This window comes from Ambystoma mexicanum, chromosome 8 (genome assembly GCF_040938575.1).
Source record: "Ambystoma mexicanum isolate Mex_15411 chromosome 8, UKY_AmexF1_1, whole genome shotgun sequence".
Taxonomy (NCBI): Eukaryota; Metazoa; Chordata; class Amphibia; order Caudata; family Ambystomatidae; genus Ambystoma; species Ambystoma mexicanum.
This window is the reverse complement of record NC_090929.1, coordinates 389,231,257-389,251,416: the sequence shown is the minus strand read 5'-3', so window position 1 is coordinate 389,251,416 and position 20,160 is coordinate 389,231,257. Positions and strand designations below refer to the sequence as shown.

The window sequence follows — 20,160 nt, the reverse complement described above, 5'->3', positions numbered from 1 at the left end:
ATCTTCAGGTTTCAGATCTTTCGTTGCCACAGGACAGACAGCTTCATGTAAATTATCTCGAGCTCCTGGCGATATTCCTGGCGCTGAAAGTGTTCAAACCAGGCATTGTCAACAAGGTGATCCGTGTCCTCACAGACTCTATATCATCAAGCAGGGAGGTACCAGGTCTCCCCATCTTGTGGATCTTGCCATTCAGATCTGGGAATGGGCCATTCAGCATGCTATCTGGCTGGTAGCAGTACACATCCCGGGCCAGCTGAATGTCACTGCAGATGCCCTCAGCCGACGAACAATTGTCAGCTATGAGTGGGAACTGAAGACGAGATCCTCTCGAATATTTTTCTGCTGTTGGGGCACTCCAGAAGTGGACCTCTTTGCGACATCTACAAACAGGAAGCTTCCCCTGTATGCCTATTCCTCTGGTTTATCGGGCTCTTTGCAAGCTAAGGAACACAGTGAATTGCTCCCTGCTGTTCATAGCCCCTTCGTGGCCGGCCAGGTTTTGATTTTCGGAGCTTCAGCATCTTTCAGTGTGCCCGCCGCTCAAGCTTCCGTTGGTCTCCGACCTACTTCACCAGAGCGATCAACAGCTGTGGCACCCCTCCCCGCAATCGTTGTCTTGGTGCTTGAGTTCAGATCTTTAGAGCACTTCAATTTGTCTGTGGATAACATGCGCATTATTCAAGCGGCCAGGAAGCCCTCAACAAGATCTGAGTATAGAAGCAAATGGCTTTGTTCTGTCACTGGTGTTTGGCCAGGCAGCTGGACCCCAGGGAGGCTACTGTCGACATGGTCCTGTCTTTTTTGTTTCACTTCTGGCAGAGTCTGGCATCCATGTCTTGTCCTGCAGGACATATTTATCAGCTGTTGATGCTTATTTGTCGACTGACCAGTGCTCCTTTTCACTGTCTAATCCAGTCATTAAAAGACACTTTTCGGGCCTGATGCATCTTTATCCTCCTGTTCGCAACCTGCATGCAAGGTGGGATTTGAATGTGGTCCTTACGGCCTTGGGTGATAAGCCTTTTGAGCCCATGGCTACTTTCGATTTTAAGTACCTTTTGTGGAAAGTGTCCTTTTCGATCTCTGTGACTTCGGCAAGACGTATGAGTGAGCTTCAAGCCTTGTCGGTGGAACATCCATTCCTTACCTTTCATAAGGATAAGGTTGTCCTGCGAACAAATCCTGCCTTTCTTCCGAAGGTGGTCTCTGATTTTCATTTGAATCAGTCAATCTCATTGCCAGTATTCTTCCTAGACCCAGCCTCAGAGGCGGAAAGGGTTCTGCACTGCGGGACGTTAGAGCCCTTAAGTTCTAGTTGGACAGAACATCTGAGCTTAGGAACTCTTCGCAGATTTTTGTGACCTTTGGAAATCCGCAAGGAAAGCCAGCCTCGAAAGCGAACATCTCACGGTGGATCGCGGCCTATATTTCTGAGGCGTTTACCATTCAGGGTCTTCGGACCCCAAAGGGAATTCATGCTCATCTTGTGCGGTGCAAGGCGGCTGCCGTTGCCTTCCAAAAATATGTTCCCTAGGAGACCATCGCAAAAACGGTTATGTGGGCCTCCCCATCAGCTTTTTGTAATCATTACTGTCTGGACCTGAGCTCCAGGGCTGATGCTCAATTTGTTCAAGCTGTGTTTAGGAACCTGTTTCAGTAAGGAGTTTCCATCCACCCGTAATTCCTGTGAGGAGTGCTTGGGAATCTCCCATAAGTATGGAGGAAAGGGGACGGGACACAGGAGTATAATAAAGTTACTCTCCCTAGTGACTACCTTACTCCTAGTCCATAGTCCCCTTTCCTCCATACGCCCGCCCGCCTTCCCCTCTAAAAGTTTCCTCTGTTATTACTTAAAGGTCGTAGACCTGGCGATAGAAAAGGACTGATTGGTGATGCGCTGGGTGGAGCTAAGGAGGGCAGGGTTACGGCCACGTGCAGTACCCTGCATAAAAAGAGAGGAAGGACACATTTTTGAGAAATTTGCTGCTTTTTACAAAGTGCTCCGGTCCCGTCCCACAGGATGGAAGAATGTCCCATAAGTATGGAGGAAAGGGGACAATGGAATAGGAGTAAGGTAGTCACTATGGTGAGTAAATGTATTATTCCTTTTGCTCCTTGTCCTGTCTTTGATGGTTTAGTCTCTTGTGTATGTGTTGCGCCCCGATGCCCCAGGGCTTTCGGCACATTATAAATAAGTTTTAAAAAAATCGAAATAAGCGCAATGGATTTTCATGTGGTTAAAAGGGCTGGTGGTTGGGTTTCATGTATAGCTGAGGCACTGTATGAAGGGCATGGCCACATGTGCCCTGCAGTCTTTTTTATTTTTATTCCAATGATGCTGCGCTTCAGTCCCCCCCCACCACCCAAGTAGAGTAATCCAAGCAGCCTGCACAGTTTATGTAGTCCAATCTTTAATTATGAAATTTATATTTATTATTTGAATGGATTGTGCCTATGAATGAGAGACATTTTGTAGTGCTGATATTTTAAAGAACACATTTGTATCCTCCTTTTTAGGAAATACTGAAGAGCAGGACTGACACTGCACAAAGCTACTTCCTTCTCACCTGTAATTCTGCAGGAAATTATTCACTGGCTTAGTGAGCTAGAAGGTATGTCTGCCCCTGATGTGAAGGTGAAAACGGAGGCCCCAGACGAAGATGTACAAGCAGTGATCTGGCAGGATGACACCAAAGAATCCAACACAAAGAAGGATGCAACTGGAGAAGTGCCAGCAGAGATCTGTGTGGTCATTGGTGGGGCCAGAAATACACAGACGATTGGTAAGTGTTGCTGTAATTTATTTTCTCCCAAGGACCCAGTTGATTGTTAGCATAAACTGTTGGTCAATTCGGTGATGGGGAGTATTCTGCAGCTAATGAAAACATTCTCTTTTCAAAAGTAGGTAAAGGTTTTCATAGAATCCTTGGTTAGATCTTGGTAAAGGTCATTCATTGAAGTGCTATCGGAGGTAAGAGAAAATATGTACTGCTACGTCCCGTCCCCTTTCCTCCATACGTGTGGGACATTCCGTCCTTAGGGACAGGACTGGAGCACTTTTGTCAAAAAGCATCAAAAATGTAATGTGTTGTCCTTCTTTTATTTTCACTTGGGGCCACAGCACGTGGCCATAACCCCGCCCTCCTGAGCTACGCCCCGCGCATCCGCACTAGCATCTCCGGGATTTTTTTCTTTTATTCCCTTTGTCCTTCCTTCCTGCTCCGGTTCCACAGTAATCTTGTCCTCGTCTATGCCGGAGCTTCTGGGATTCGCATCCTGTTCATCCTGCGAACGCCGTTTCACGAGACCGGATCCCCACTCTCTCTGCCTGGAGTGTCTAGGCCCGGAAAACTGTAGGGACTTGTGCTTTTATTGCAACTCCCTTTACGTCCGGGCACTCCAGGATCATCTCGTCCGGTGGGAGGAGGTGTTTCAACACTTTCCTCCACCACATTTGCAGCTCTTCATCGACGATTAAAAGAAACGCCCAGTAATTCTTTACTTTTTAGGATGCCCCGGCCAGGGGACTCCTTCCCGGGGTCTTGCAGGACTGGGAGCAGCTCAAGTAGCTCTTCTACCAGGAATATCCCTGAAGTGTCCCGCAAGGGGCCTAATACGCACACTAGAGCTTCCCACGCGGGTCCCCATAGTGGGCCTGCCAAAACCGGACATTCTTCTGAGGTTTCCTGTTTGGGGACTAAAGTTGAGCCCAGTTCATCTGTGGCTTTGGGTACCGGGGTTCGCCCGGAGGTCTCCAATTTTGGAGCTTTCCATACTAGTCTCAGCTCAAGGCCCCTCTTGAGGGAGCTAAACGTACCGGGTTCCATCCCGAGGTTGCCCTCCTTGGGGCTACATCCACTGCCGGCAGAATTGAGGGGATCCTCTTTGAGGGTCCTGGCGATGAGGTATATCCCTCAACCTTCCCATGCTGAAGGACGTGGTGGTACCAGTACTGTTGAGGGGCAAAGAAGGCGGTTTTGCACCACATGCCTTTTGAGTACCGGTTGTGCCGAGGTCCTCCACTGGATATTGGACCATAAGAGTGGCGTCTACCACAAAAGTTTATATTACTCTGCATACACATTTACTGCAAAGATCGTACCATTTGACATGCCAAGTAGCAATAAAGCTGTATTTTTTACTCAATAAAAAATAGGAGCAAGCAAGCACATATACCGTGATTATTAGCTTATTTATTTAGCTACAATCGAGTGAACATGGGTTTAGTACCCCATAGTATTTTTTAGTTTTTTGAGTTTTTGGAACAACATTTGCTTATTATTCGGCAGACATATTGGAAAAACAAGAGAAAACAGAACATCCAAACATAGATTCAGGTTTGAACTGTTCATAAACATAGATATGTTAATGCACATACATGAATGCAAGACGATTATTAAGCATGTTTCCGGGGTCAATCTCTGTATACATCACATTTAAATACTTTCAATATTTCCATAGAGCAACCACCGTATAATCACATGGCACTATAAAGTGAATTGAAAACAATAAGCTAAAGCTGGTCTACACTAGTACAACCTATTTGTTATTTCCAAGGTGTACTAAGTGTTGGGAGGTAACCAAGTCTTTGGTCCACTGGAGGCTATTTCTGGGGCAGTACCTAAGGTGTTCTGTAAACAACCCCAGATCTGCCGAGGGTCCTTGTTTCAAGGCTAAAATGTCAAATAAGACCCCTGATTAGACCATTGCCTCACTTTCTCCTGTGACGCAGTTCACATCAGGTGTTGACAAAATGGCGGCCCAACCTCCGCAGACCATGGCGGCCATTCTGAATACCTCTCTTACGCCGACGTTCACTACAGCTGGTGCTGGCGGGACTCCTTTTGGGGCAGAGCAGCCTTTTCCACGCCATGTGGACAACATGAACCTGTTCTGCCCTTCAATCGATTGGCATGCTCGGGCACCGCTGCTTCATACAGTCTCGCTCGCTCCTGGTTCCGCACCCCTGTTCTCTGTGGCCCCAATCGGTGGAGGACCTTCCTGGCAACCGTCCTCATTGCATTAATCGGGTTATGTCCCTTCTGAGCAGCCTCTGCCCACTCTAGCGACTAAACATTCGTCCGAGGGTCTGTTTAGGGAAATATATCCTGGACCTCTGGTACCGCCTCCTGCTCCGGCTGATCCAACGCAGGCACCGGTGAAGCCACCTCCTCCACCGCTTCCTGCTGGACCTCCACCACTTCCTCCTCTACCGTTCCCGTCTGTTCCGGTAGATAACACTTTAAGGCCTGAGGCGCCACGTGCAGTGGATCAGTCTTCTGCTCCTGTTTCACTGGATGAGAGCCAGGAGGACCAGGACAGCGATGAACAGCCCTCCTCTATTAGAGCTTTTCATGACCGGGTGCTGGATATGATGGCCCTGCTTGACATTCCAGTACCCAAGGCCCCCGCTCTGTAGGAGGGGGTGCTTTCTGGAGCCTTTACTCTATCTCCTTAGGAGGGCGCCAGCCTTTTCCTCCAGAAGGACGTCTTGGCCGAGGCCCGCAGGGCCTGGGAAAAGCCTAATTCCGGACAGCATCTCAACAAGAGGATTGACGCTCGATGCAAGCTTCATACCTCGGAAGACATATATCTTTTTCGGCTTGTCCGCTACCATCGTCGACTGAAGTAGAAGTAGCCACCCTCCAGCCCAAACCGGCCTCTACATCCTCCACGGCTGCGGCCCAAATCCTCTCCAAGGAGGACAAACTTCTTGGCGCCATTGGCAAGAAAGTATTTTCCAATTCGGCACTCCAACTTCATCAGGCTAACGCCAAGCTTATCCTGGCGGCGGCCAATGTCAAGCTGTGGAGGGAACTAGCCGATTTCCAGGAATGTATTCCTGCGGATAGGCTATAGGACTTCAAAGCTAGTTTGTTGGACGCCAGAGTGTTGGCACAGGATCTACTGGAGGCTGCGGCACACCACCTAGATACCTCTGCTCGAGGCCTGACGGTCGGTGTTGACATCTCCTGCCAAGCGTGGCTCCATGCTACGAAGTTCTCAAAGGAAGTCCACAACAAGGTGCTGGATCTTCCTTTTGATGGTAAGGCGTTTATCCATTCCTCTACAGATGAGGAACTCACAAAAACTAAGGTGAGTACTCAAACAGCCAAGTCTTTATCGGTCCTGGCGAAAGCTCCAGCTAAGGCCCCTTATACACAGTGGTCAGGGTCCAAAACTCGGTCCATCTCTTGCTCCAGGGGTTTTCAGGATCGCTGTGCACGCCGATCTGAAGCTCTGCTGGGCGGGCCCCGCTGTAAGCAGCAGCGGCCAGGTGGGCGTTTTTTCTCTCTGCCATCAGCCTCCTCTCCATGGACAGGTATTCTCCCTGCCGACTGTTAGGCAGAAACCTGTGCAGTTCCCTCTGGGACCACTGCAAAAGATTTAAGACTACAGGTGGTTGGCAGTAAACCCAATTGGTAGCAGTCTATACCACCCAGATTTACCTGGTAGCTGTGGCTGAGCAGTCGTACTTCTCTCAAGAAGTTAGGCAGTATACAAAGTATTCACAATAGGTCAAAAGAACACAGTAGAACAAGTAAACACTGACCAGAGCTTGGTGTAAAAGAGATATAATTATTTATTTAAAAACACATCTAGTAAAACACACTGGCACTAATATTAAGCAGTTCAAAAACACGGTCACTAAAAGATATACACTCCCTTCAACGATTAGTTAGACAAGTCTTTAAGTAAAGCAACACTTATTTTCAGACAGCGGTGAGCGCTTAACGAAGATGGCACTCTAATCAATCGGTTTAAAAGGGAGAGAAAGGCAGAGAAAAGATAGAAACAGATCGCAACACTTTCGGAAGAATACAGTAGGAGAAGAAGGCAGGTTAAAACCGTAAAGTCGAAGTTAACAAGGCCGGACCCACTTTAAGAGGCTCCGGTCGAAAATGTGTCCAAGGTCACACGGTTCAAAGTGCCCAAAAGTCTCGCAATAAGTTCGGAAAGAGTTGGACCAAAAGAAAGGGACCAGTTTAGATGGTCAAGGCGGCCAGCCAAGTCCAGAAGGTTAAGGGGTTATTGTTACCTTGTAGAAATCTTTAGAAAGGGAGGCCTGGCGGACACGGTACCTTAAAATTGTGAGAACGCTCCAGCGGGGGCAGTTGTTCCTGGCAGCGGGTGCAAGTCGGTGCTTCGTCCGGGGGAAGAGAGGATCTTGTCGTGGAGGAAAACAGGAGTCCGTTGCACTGCCAGGGAAGAACCCAGCTGCGGAGTTCTCAATTAAAAGGAGCGGTCCTTTTTTTCGCGGTCCATTGGTAAGTGGCTATCCAGTTGCCGGGGTGCTTGGCACGGGCAATTCGACCACGAGACGTCCTGGGATGCGAGAAAAGACAGTAAACTGGTTGTGCCCACCAGTCAAGGGAAGAAGACTCTCCAGCAGGGAGATCTCCTCTGTCGTTGGGAAGTGGCGAGTCGGTTCATCAGGGCTCCACCGGTGGTGTCGTCGTAGCAGGTTGGCTCAGCTTCTCCCTCGTCGGATTTTCAGGTCCTGTGGCGACTTCTGAAGTTCCAGTCCCAAAAGCCCTGCTTTTATGCAAGAAACCCCCATTCATTCAGCCTAGCTGTCAATCAAACATGCCAAGTGGTGAACCGGCCGGCTCACCACTTGGGCCAATCACACCAGAGTGCGACTTGAGTTGCCAAGGCAACTCAGTCCAGGGTGCCTAAACCCGCTACCACACCCCCTGTGGTACCCAGACAGAGTGGCACCACTTTGGAGGGCTTCTGTGTAGAAGCCCGCCAAAAGTGGAACAAAGGGCTCGACCTTTGGTTTGGAGTTACAGAGGCGAACACAAACACCATTTTAAAACCGAGTTCTGGCAGAAAATACCAACCGGTGAATTAATATTAAATAAATAAACCGGCGGTATGTTAGAGGCTATGTTAAAAAAAGTATTGGCCTCGAACAATGGGAAAATCCCATAGAGATAAATTTGCGGTTGAATATAAAAAGTAGTATCCACTGCCACCAGCCAAAACTCGATGAGGGGGGACGGGACAGTACCCCCTCGAACAACAGACCCAGGGGCAATCGAATTGCCCCTACCAGTACGTCCACAATATGATGGTTTGTACTGGTTCTGTTAGTAATTTGGGACTAGTAAAGCCAATGGTGACTTTACATGCCCTGGGAGACAGTAGTCCGTCCCAGGGTATGGAGTCTATGGTGGGGGGTCACTACGACACCCCAGTGTTACTGCACGGAGGGTGCGGTGTAACACACAGAAAAAAACATATGAGACCCTATGGAGTAAAATACCCCATAGCCCATGAAACACATTAACATTCAAAGGAACACCACACATCATGTCCAAGAGTGGGAGGAAAAGAGTCTCACTCTAGGCAGGAGAAAAAAACAAACTCCAGAAATCCAGCAAAGCTGCTGGGGGACTCATTAGGTTAGGAAATTCAGCCTAAACAGAGAATTCTCCCTAACACTGACAAATCATCTAAATTATATTTTTTGTCGGTCGCACGAGACTCCAGTGGGAGGACAAATTTCGTCTCATCTGGAGGCGTGGCAGACCGTCACCGAAGACCGATGGGTTTTGTCAATCGCTCGGGTGGGCTTCCGCTTGCACCTCCCGCTACCCCACCCTTTAACCCTCCCTTCCAGCAGACTGAGTCACCCTCCCTCAGAGCAGAGGTACAGGAACTTCTAGACCTCAGAGCGGTGGAGCCTGTTCCCACCGCAAGCGGAGGGCTGCTACTCCCGTCTGTTCACAGTGCCCAAACCCAACCAGGCTGACCTGCGCACTATTCTCGATCTTTCCCAGTTCAATCTTTCTCTTCCCCTAGAGAAATTCAAGATAATTACGCCTTGCCAGATTAAGTCCTCTCTTCGGCAGGGCGATTGGCTCAGCGTGGTGGACCTCTAGGGTGCATACATGCACATTCTGATTTGGAGCCTGCATCGGAAATATCTGCGGTTGTTAGGCAGAATCCTGTGCAGTTCCCTTAAGGAGCACTACAGAAGATTAAGACTACAGGTATGAGCAATAAATCCCGTTTGGTATCAGTATGTACCACAAAGATTTAGTTGGTAGCTGTGGCTAAGCAGTCAGACTTATCTCAAGAGGGAGATGAGCAGTATTCTGGGTTTACACAATAGGGCTATAATACTATGGCACAAGGAAACACTGACCAAAGCTTTATATTAAAAGAATATATATATTTATTTTACACACGTCTAAAGTTAACACATTAATCACAGTTATAAAAGCAAGTTAAAATCAGTCAAGAAAAGTGTACACAAGTCCCTAGTTAAATTGTAGACAAGTTTGAGCAAGAGTGAAAACTGAGCAAAACGGCACAGTGAAAACCAAACACAAATGGCACTCTATCAATTTCTCACAAGGGAGGGAAAACACAAGCTATACATAAATATCTTCTTACACACCCTAACAACATTTCCCATAGGTTTGTGAACAAGTTTAGGCAAAGCAGCACTTTAGTTTGTATAATACTCAAATGAAAACCTTGCAAAATGGCACTTCACAAGTTTTAAAAGATGGGAAGGAAAAGGTGGTTATAAGAATTGGGTGCATCAACACAGTTCTAGTTGAGAAGCAATCTAGAGAAGGCAGTTCTAACAAATTCAGCCAGAGTCAATAGGCCTGTGCCAGAGTCAGTGGTACAGGGCAAAGGGCCAGGAGCAAAATGTTCTTGTAGCTGCAGTGAAGTCTTTCTTAAACGATTCGAAAAGGTGAATGCAGAAGGTGAAAGACAATGTTAGAAGATAGGGGCAGCAAACCCAACGGGTAGGTAAAGGATTTAAAACACCTTTAGGGCTACCAAGGAAGGGCGGCATGGCGGAACAAAATACCTTAAAAGGAAGAAGAGGCTCCTGCGGTGGCGGTTGTTCCTGCAGTTCGGGAGATCCAGCAGAGGAAGAGAGGCTCTTGTCGTGGAGGAAGGTTTGTCACTGCACTACCATGGGATGAAACCAGCCGCGGTGTTGCCAAACGAAATAAAAGGTACGCTCTTTTAAATCACAGTCTGGGTGAACGGGTGCCTGGCTATCTGGTCTAGAGTGTACAGAGTACTGCCGATTCGACCAAGGCAGGTCCAGGAAGGCGATTGGCAAACTGGTTGCCCCCACCAGCTCAAGGGAAGAAGGCTCTTGCAGAGGAAGATCTCTCGTCGTGTGGAGAAAAGTGTTGAGACGCTGCAGCAGGGCTTCACCGGTGGTTCAGTTGTTGCAGATGTCTTTGGCTTCTCTCCTCTTCGGCTTCTTAATTCCAGTTGCAACGTCTTGCTCTTCCAGTCCTCAGGACCCTGCTTTTATGCAAAAGGATCCCCATTAATACAGCCTAGCTGTCACTCACACAGTGGAGTGGTCATCCTGGCGGGAGACCCTCCAGCCTATCAGGGCAGAGTCAACGCTGTCCAGGGGTCCTTCTCCCCCTTTCACACAATGGATCCACCCCAGACTCTGGCGCCGAAAGGAGGGCTTCTTGGCAGAAGGCCGCCAAAAGGACGAACAAAGGATCCCCGACCTGGGTTAGGAGTTTAGCGAAAGACACGAGAAAGAATTTATATAAAAGTTCTGGCAATTAAAACCTACCGGAGTAAAGTTAATATAAAAATAAACCGGCGGCACGTTAGAGACTGTCAGTAAATGTGGTAGCCTCGAACAATGGGAAAATCCCATAGGGAAATATTTGCGGTCGAATATTTTTGGTAGTAACCACTGCCACCAGCCAGAAACTTTTGAGAGAGGGACTGTACGGTACCCTCTGAAAATGAACATAAGGGAAAAACTATTAACCCTTTCCAGTACCTCCATAGTAAGATGGCTTGTACTGGTTTTGTTCATAAAGATGTACTAGTAAAGTCAATGGGGACTTTGCATGCCCTGGTAGACAGTAGTCAGTGCAGTGACCCCTGTGTCACTGCACGGAGGGTGCTATGTAACACATGTGGATGAAGACGGTTCCTATGGGGGTGAGATAAACCCCATAGACCTTAAACACAAAAAATAGCCTAGAACACACATAGCAAATATGCCTAAGAGTGGGAAGAAAGAGTCACACTCTTAGCAGGAGAAGAAAACAAACCCTTCAAATCCAGCAAAGCTGCTGGGGGACTCTATAGGTAAGGGAAATTAGCCATAGAATGAGAATTCTCCCTAACAGCGGTTCTCTGTGGGAGCGGAACACTTCCAGTTTTGTGTACTCTCTTTTGGTCTCAGCTCAGCGCCACCTGTCTTTACGAAGATGTCGGTCATTGCAGCTTTCCTCCAACTGCAGGGGGTTCATGTATATTCATACTTGACATTTGGCTCCTGCGCAGTCCTTGCCCACAGACGGCCTTGACCAATCTTCAATCTCTCCTTCAGCTCTTGTTCCATCTTGGGCTGTCGGTGAATTGGCGGAAATCATCCATGGCGATCCCTCAAGACCTGATTTTTCTGGGTTTCCGTTGCAATACAGTCAGTACCAAGGTGTTCCTAATGGTGGACAGGATTGCAGACCTATCGACAACGTGTCAACTCTTCCTCCAGTCCTCGCACAGGACTGCCTGGTGGTTCCAAAGACTTCTGGGTCTCATGGCCGCTTGCATGCTAGCTCTACCTCTTGCACGTCTCAAGATGAGGCACACTCGGCTAGCTCTTCGGAGCATTGGATCCGGATTCCAAGATAATGGTAGTCGACCGACAACCTCTCAGTGGGGGCCTCTTTCCAGGGTCCCTTCCCACAAGTGACGGATACTACAGACTCCTCCCTTCTGGGGCCGGGGGTGACGCTGCGTCACCTCGAAGTTTTCGACCTGTGGACGCCTCCGGACAGGCAGTTTCATATCAATTACCTGGAACTCCTGGCTGTGTTCCTGGCGCTCAACAGTCTATCGCCAACAGGGTAGTCTGTATCCGCACAGACAATTCTGTGGCAATGTTTTACATCAACAAGATAGGCGCCACCAACTCACCTCTTTTTGTGGATCTGGCCATACAAATTTGGTACTGGGCCATTGAGCACATGGTCTGGCTCCAGGGTGTACACATCCCGGGTCACATCAATGTAACTGCAGATTCACTCAATCGTCAGTCGGCAGCCAGTTACGAGTGGGAAATGAACAGCAATGGCCTCTCCAACATTTTCCATCAATGGGGCACTCCAGAGCTGGACCTCTTTGCAACTTCTACAAACAGGAAACTCTCTTTATGCATCCAGGGACGGGCTCGGAGCGTCCTCCCTGCGAGAAGCTGTCGAGATTCCGTGGGACAACATGAAGGCTTAATGCTTTCCTCCATTGCCACTGATTCATCGGTCACTCTGCAAGGTCAGGACTGCATCAAACTGCACAGTTCTTTTCGTAGCTCATTGGTGATCAGCCGGATTCTGGTTTTCGGAACTGCAGCATCTGTCGATTGCTCCCCCAATCAGATTGCCGCTGATACCCGACCTTCTTCACCAGAGCGATCATCAGCTGTGGCACCCCTCCCTTCAATCGTTCAGCTTGGTGGCCTGGTGCCTGAGTTCAGATCTTTAGCACAGTTTAATCTGTCCGAAGACAATATGCACATTATCCAAGTGGCCAGGAAGCCTTCTATCAGAGCCCAATATAGGAGCAAATGGCCCTGTTTTTGCCACTGGTGCTTAGCTAAACAGCTCGACCCCAGACATGCTACGGTCGACACCGTTCTATCCTTTGTGTCTCACCTGGCAGCTTCTGGCATTCATGTTCTGTCTTGCAGAACTTATTTATCTGCCATTGCGGCCTACCTGTCCCCGGACAGCTGTTCCTTTTCATTGACTAATCCAGTCATCAAAAGACATTTTGCGGGACTCCTTTATCTCTTCCCCCTGGTACGCACTCCTCATCCCAAGTGGGATTTAAATGTGGTCCTTGCCGCTTTATGCCATAAGCAGTTTGAGCCCATGGCCACTACTGATCTTTTTCTTGGAAGGTTGCTTTTCTTATTGCAAGAACATCCGCAAGACGAGTAAGCAAACTCCAAGCGATTTCTGTGGAACTTCAGTTCCTCACTTTCCACGAGCACAAAGTTGTGCTTCGCACTCATCCTTCCTTTCTTTCTAAGGTGGTTACTGATTTTCATTTGAACCAGTCTATCGCCTTACCAGTCTTCTTCCCAAACCTGGCATCTGATGCCGAGAGAGGACTACACAATTCTGACGTCGGGCGATCCCTCAAGTTTTACCTCAATAGAACAGGGGAACTCAGAAGCTCCTCTCAACTTTGTTACGTTCAGTGACCCTAAAGGGAAACCAGCTTCCAAAGCATCTATTTCCCGCTGCATCTCCTCATGCATTTCAGAGGCCTATAAGATCCAAGGCCTTCAACCACCTAAAGGCATCCATGCTCATCTAGTCCGTGGCAAAGGGCTGCTGTTGCCTTCCAAAACTATGTTCCTTGGGAGTGCATCGCCAAGGCGGCTACATGGGCCTCCCCATCGGCTTTCTGCAAGCATTATTGCTTAGACCTGAGCTCCAGGGCTGATGCCCAATTTGGCCAGGCTGTCCTCAAGAACTTGTTTCAGTGAAGGGATTTTCGATCCACCCTTACTACCTCTGGTTGTGCTTGAGAATCTCCCACAAGTATGGAGGAAAGGGGAGGGGACGTAGGAGTATAACAAATTTACTCACTGTAGTGACTATCTTACTCCTAGTCCATAGTCCCCTTTCCTCCATACGCCCACCCGCCAGCCCCTCTAAAAAGTATCCTCTATTATTGCTTAAATGGTCTCAGACCTGGTGATGGAAAAGAATTGAAGGGCAATGCACAGGGCGGAGCTCAGGAGGGTGGGATTGCTGTGGCCCGCGCAAATATAAAAGGACAAACATTTTTTTTTTTTTATGCTTTTTGACAAAAGTGCTACGGTCCCGTCCCGAATGATGGAATGTCCCACAAGTATGGAGGAAAGGGGACTATGGACTAGGAGTAAGAGGGTCACTACAGTGAGTAACTTTGTTATTTTCAGGCATGGTGTTTTAATCTAATAAGAACCTTTTCTCATTGCTTCTACTGGTTAGCCCAAAGGGAAGGTACTGTCTGCTCAGTACTTGATATGGTGAACTTGGCGAGCGGCTAGTCATAAATTCTGTCAAGGCACAACCTTTCAGCCTGGTGGATGCCACAATGTGTCTTGTTCTTTGGCTGCTCTTCAAACGAGCACGCATATGTACGCCAATCACCAGGACCCCATGCACTTGTGTCTGAGCGCTCACTCCCAGGATGTATGTGTCACTGACTGTCTCTTCCTCTGATCTACACAGTGTCTGCAAGCATGCTCAAAGCGGGCTGCTGTTTGATTATTGCCACCAGTGCATTGACACCTAAAAACACATGGCAGTGTTATAAAATGGAAATCTGCACATTGTCAAAAAGCAAATTTCGCCAGTGCTCCATTGTATTTTAACATTTTCATTACATTTTTTGTAGGGTGCAAGTACAGTTTAAGATATAAAAAGAAAGTGGTGATCACCCCTTATCTACATTTGTATATGAGTGGCGTACATTTAAAGGGGAGGGAGAACTGGGAGTTTTCATAGGACGAAAAACTAAAAGCCTTAGGACATTGTCTGTGCTCTCCTTTACCAGAGAAATCTAGCTCGCAAATCTTCTCTCCTTGAGCAGTACCCTGCAGCTCCTTCCGTCAACCTGTCGGAGCTGTATCAGAAAAAGTGCTTACCATTGTCTTGGGTAGATGTTACTCCCGATGATGCCTCCTCCTATTACATCACAGACACCCGAAAACAATGCTGCTGCCCCACGCTGTGAAGAATAGGCCACTACAATTACTCCAGGGGCCGAAAATGGAAAAAGATAAATGTAAACCTCTGCTTGCCAGCATAAGCTTGCAAGGGAAAGCAAATGACAGTAATCAAAAACAGATACTAACTACTAGCCCCAAATTTATCATGGGTTTATAATAGACATTTGGCCTCCTTTTAAGTTGGGCGGTATCCCGGCAGTAAATCCGCCAGGATAGTGCCCAATGCAATAGCGTTACCACAACTTGGTCCGGTGCTGTTAGCGCCGGATCCCGAGTTGCGGTAAGGCTGAAAATCCCAATTTCTTAAGAGTCTACAGGACTTAATGGGGCTTGTTGGGCGCGATTACCGCCGGTGCTGATAACACCATGGAAATAGCGCAGCAAATGGGTGGAAAGTGGCAACATTTACCTCCAGGTAGATGCTGGAGGTAAATCTGCAACTTTCTGCCCAAACTTGCGATTGGGTGGAGCGGTAATGTGGCGGTAATAGCATTAAGGCCTATAGCATTAGAATCCAAAATGGATGCCATCAGTCTGGATGTGAACCTTCTGAGGCAAGATGTTCGGACACTCGCAGAGCGCACTGGAGCTCTGGAAAAGGAAGTCGCAGTGAACACTGCTAGCCTTACAGACACTTTAAGAGATGTAACGATACTGTCGCAACAAGTGAAGAATCTCGAGGGTAGAGTGGAAGACTCAGAAGGAAGGGCCAGATGCAATAACGTCAGAATTATCTGACTCCTGGAAGGGGAAGAGGGAGGGAACTTCACAGACTTTATAGAGAACATGCTGTTACAAGAAATTGGCCCAGGCACCCTCACCCAGGGCTTCACAGTTGAAAGGGCACACAGGGCCCTGATGAGGAGACCACTACCGGGAGCCCCGCCACGGCCCATTATAGCCCGGATCTTAAACTACAAAGATAGAGAGAAGATTCTTGAACACTTCCTTAAAGGTCTGCACGATACAGCGTGCATCAAACACTATTACTGCGTATCTGGATTACACTGTGCAAAAACAAAGGATGCACTTCACATCAGTTAAAATGAGGCTGCGTTTGACAAACCTCAAGTACATGTTGCTGTAATATATGAAAATAATAAGTAGAGGGAGAGTCATCTTCTTCGATTCCCCTGCGGATGCCCACAAATGGATTTTCTTTACCTAAGAGTGGATTCGTTTTGGATACTAACGTTTGAGTATCTGCCTGCTGCACCCCAGACACCAGGACAAGCAACTGGGGTGGGTGTGACAAGCCTGAGCACAAGGTATTGAGCTGGACAATAGTTAGGGGGGTGGTAAAGGAGTTGGGGTATTTAGTTGGGAGTTAGCCTATAGATCCACTCAAGAAATGTATAATGAGAGCATCGGACTGTCGAGATGTGAAGAAACGCCAACATATGACGGTAGAACTTAGAATAGCCTTGTGGAACGTTTGGGGGCTAAACAGTTATATTAAACGAAATAGAATAATGATACCTATGGCGCCAAAAATTACACAAAGCACTCCTTCAAGAGACTCTCCTCACAAGAGACAAACTAACTGCTCTGTCTCAGAAGTGGAGTGGCACAACTCTGGGCTCATGATATTCTGCATATGCGAGAGTGGTCCTGATGTGGGTGGTGCCGGCGTACCATGTAAAGTTCTTGAGACCTTTACAGATGAGGCAGGGAGGATGATTATAGTGCAGGGACTGGAACATAGAGGACTCTGCATTATCAACACCTATGCGCCAAACCACGGCACAGCAGCCTACTTCCATTCTTTGTATCCCCAAATAGGCACATATAGGGATGGTACATTAGTATGGGGAGGATACTTCAATTGTACGCTGAATCCAGAACTTGATCAATCAGATGTCAAATCAGTGCATCTGGGTCCTTCGGCTAAAGCCTTGACCACGCTGCTGCGGGAATTCAATTTAACTGACATATGGAGGACCCTACAACCGCAAGCCTGGCATTAGTCCTATTACACAGCCCCCAATGATCTATATACTAGACTGGATTATGTCTTTACAGGTGCCGAGAATTTAGACAAATTCAAAATGGCCAAATATAAAGCACGGGTGCTATCAGACCATGCTCCCCTAGTGGTCACATAGCAGAATTTCCCCCTCTAGAGCATCTATCCCGACCTGGACGCTTAGGATCAAATCCCTAAGAGATTGAATGTTCCGGGAAGACCTACGGGAAGGGGTGAACGATTATTTCATCAACACAGGGAGTGTAAAATCTGCTGGCACACTATGGGAAGCCTTCAAGTTAGTGATTAGGGGGACGGCAATAGCCAAAGCAAAGGGACTGCAATCTAGAATAGAAAGGGATTTACATGAGGCGGAAATCAAATTAGAACACACAGATTGTACAGGTGACAAGTCTGAGGATAATGCCCAAGAAGTTACCCGCCTGCAACAGGAATGTGTAAAGCACTGTGAAAGATTGGGCAAACTGAGCTACAAGAAATACGTAGAAAGGCAACACGCTGAAGGGGACAAACCAGGGGGCCTGCTGGCCTGGCTGTACAAAAGCGAGATTAAATGGAACATGATACGTGAGATAGCAGGGGGAAAAGGGAAGGTATGTAGAACGCAAGAAGGCATAAACTAGTGCTTCCAGGAGTATTACAAGGTGTTATACACTGAGACCTCAGACACGCCAACACAGTCCTAGAGGAAGCCCTTACACAGATCTCCCCAGGCTGGATGCAGAGGCAGCAGGTAAGCTAGAGGACCCCTAAACCTAGAAGAGCTAAAGTGTACCATTAGAGGGTTGCTGATTGGGAAAGCCCCGGGGGCAGATGGTTTACCTAGTGGATTTTATTAAGAGTTTGTGGCAGATATGGGACCCCCGATGCTAGCGATGCTAATCGAGGCACTAGAGACGGGCATGCTACCAATGTTGTTACGAGAATCCATTATTCTCCAGCATGGGGTCTGGCATGGATTCACATGCTCATGAATATTCCCTGTCGTCAGGCCAGGAATCCTCGGTATAGAAAAAAATCAGTATCAGTTTAGTTTCTGATCTGTCTTTCTTAGTAGTAACCAATCACTGGTCTCTGGGTCATACTGCCCCCAGCCAATGACTGCCCTCTCCTTAAGCCCTGCCTCTGGCAGCCATCCTCAGATTTTTACCGCACGTTCAAGTGTTGGGAGTCCTCGTGCTGTAGCTCTCGAGCTTTTGCTGCATTTGCGCGCTTTTTCAGGAGATTTTTCTCATTTTTTGGTTAAATAGAGCCTCAAGCTCCACCGTTTCTACATCCGATCAATGGGGATCCGTTTCTGAGTTTTCTACGCCCCTCAAGGGTGAAGTTTTCGTCGAGTTACACTTTTGGAGGATTCCAGAAGTTCCGAGGCCTACCCCGGACATGGCCCAGGAGAAAGGAAGCTCGACGCCCGGGAAGCTGTTCAGGACCTGCCCTGGATGCCAGCTTCAGAATGTTTTCAAGGAGGACGAGCATTCGTTATGCCTCTACTGTCTCCATGAGGACAAGACGCACACGGAGAAGGACTGTGCGTTTTGTGGGAACATGTCGGAGCAGACCATGAAGGATCGCCACCTCCGTCTCGCCAACTGGCTGGAAGGGAAGAGCCCGTCAGGCGAGAAGAAGAAAAAGAAGTCCGAGCGGTCTTCTAAATCCTGTGAGGGCGCCCCGGCGACGGAGGCCCAACAAAAGGCTAAGCACCGCGAGTCTGCGGGCACCGGGAGCGCCGAACGGTCGGGCTCCTTGGCTGCCAGGCAGGGCACATCCTCCCCGGCGCCATCAACCACGAGCCAAAACTCTGGCTCGGGTAAGAGGAAGTCCGAGAACCCGGCGAAGCTTCTGGAGAGGCCCCGGTCGATCTGGAAGATTCCGGCAGAGGGGGAGCGAGGATCGGACCCTCCCCCTCAAGGTGAAGGCCCCAGGCGTCCAGAAGGTGACGATGGCCTTAATTCACCCTGCTAAGACCTCGATTGAGGATGTCGCCGCGGCCCTGGCTCAGCCTGTGGAGGCTACACCAGTGGAGGCGCCTTGAGGACCCAGAGTCTCCCTGCCACCGCGGAGGGAGTCGTCTTTCAGGCCCATTGAGAAGAACCCCACAAAGTCCTCTTTGGAAAAGGTGGGGGAGGGGCTGGTGGCCATCGTGGATACGGACACGACCTCTGAAGAGGAGCTCATCGAAGTCGTGGAAGAGGCCCAGCCCATTGGGAGGGATCCCGACGAGGGTGATGACGAGAGCGACGGTGTCGCCGACAAGGCTCCTCAAGAGCCCTCGCGCCCGTCGTTTCCGGCGCCGCAGGACACTTCGGCGGCCATTTTGTCAGCGATTCAGTCCTTATGCTCGGAGATAAGGACAAGGTTGCCCCTTCCCCCGACAGAGGTACCTGAGCCAGACCCGACGGGGGAACCGGAGCCAGGATCTTCGGAAAGCCCACCGCATAAGAGGAGGAGGACGCATCCTACACCACCTCTCCCACCTCTGCGGCCTGCTCTGCCTTCCCCCCGGTCTACTACCCACGGGGATGATACAGGCGCGGACACGGCTACGACAGGTACAGATGACGACGGAGGCGACGATGGGACGTGTCCCCCTGTCGCCCCCTGCTCGGGCGTCCCCGCCTGACGAGATTGGATCCTTTCATGCCATGATTTCCAGGGCATCCAAGCTTTTCCAGCTCTGCCGAGAAGAGAAGAAGAAAGAAGGGTTCCTTTACCAACGGCGCTAGGCTAAAAGGAAGACGGCCCTCGCCGTACCGCTTCTTGATGACATCTGGGATGAGGGGCTCGCCCTCCTCAAGAACCCTGCCACGGCGCCGGCAAAGAGGGACCGGTACAAGAAGAAGTACCGGGTCCCCGACGCTGCCCCCTTGTGCCTTCGGGCGCAACCTACCCCGGATTCGGTCGTTTCGGCGGCGGCAAAGAAGAAAGTTGGGGGGGGCATCGGCATCGACATCAACTTCCCCGCCGGACGGCGAGGGCAGGAAGCTGGACACGATGGGACGACGGATCATCTCATCCGCAGCAATGACTATCAAGGCGGCCAACGCCCTGGCTATCGTAGCCCGCTACGACAGGGAGTTGTGGTTCAAAATGGCCCCTCTGTTGGACTTCCTTCCGGACGCCAAAAGGGCTGAGGCCCTTGAAATCCTACAGGAAGGTGAGATTACTTCGGACCACGCCATCACGGTGGCAACCGACATCGCCGACACCGGTTTCCGTCAGTTGGGCAACGGCGTTTGCTTGAGACGACGAGGATGGCTCAAGGCCACGGATTTCCGCCAGAACGTACAAACCAAGGTTTTGGACATGCCCTTCGACGGGAACAACCTGTTTGGGAAGGCGGTTGATGAGTCCCTTCAGGCCATCAAGACAGACACAGAGACTGCCCGGGCACTGGGAGTGCTCCAACAACGACGGCCGT

The 20,160-nt window shown here is 49.2% G+C and overlaps 1 protein-coding gene across 6 annotated transcripts in view; it reads left to right on the top strand.

Moving 5' to 3' along the window:
* Positions 1–20,160, top strand: part of ZNF618 (zinc finger protein 618) — a 2,057,359-nt gene that overhangs the window by 174,201 nt on the left and 1,862,998 nt on the right. For all 6 annotated transcript variants that reach the window (XM_069609870.1, XM_069609868.1, XM_069609871.1 and 3 more), the window contains exon 2: positions 2,521–2,786. In XM_069609870.1, the coding sequence (XP_069465971.1) occupies positions 2,618–2,786 (169 nt within the window). In that variant the 5' untranslated portion in view covers positions 2,521–2,617. The remainder of the gene's footprint in view (positions 1–2,520; positions 2,787–20,160) is intronic.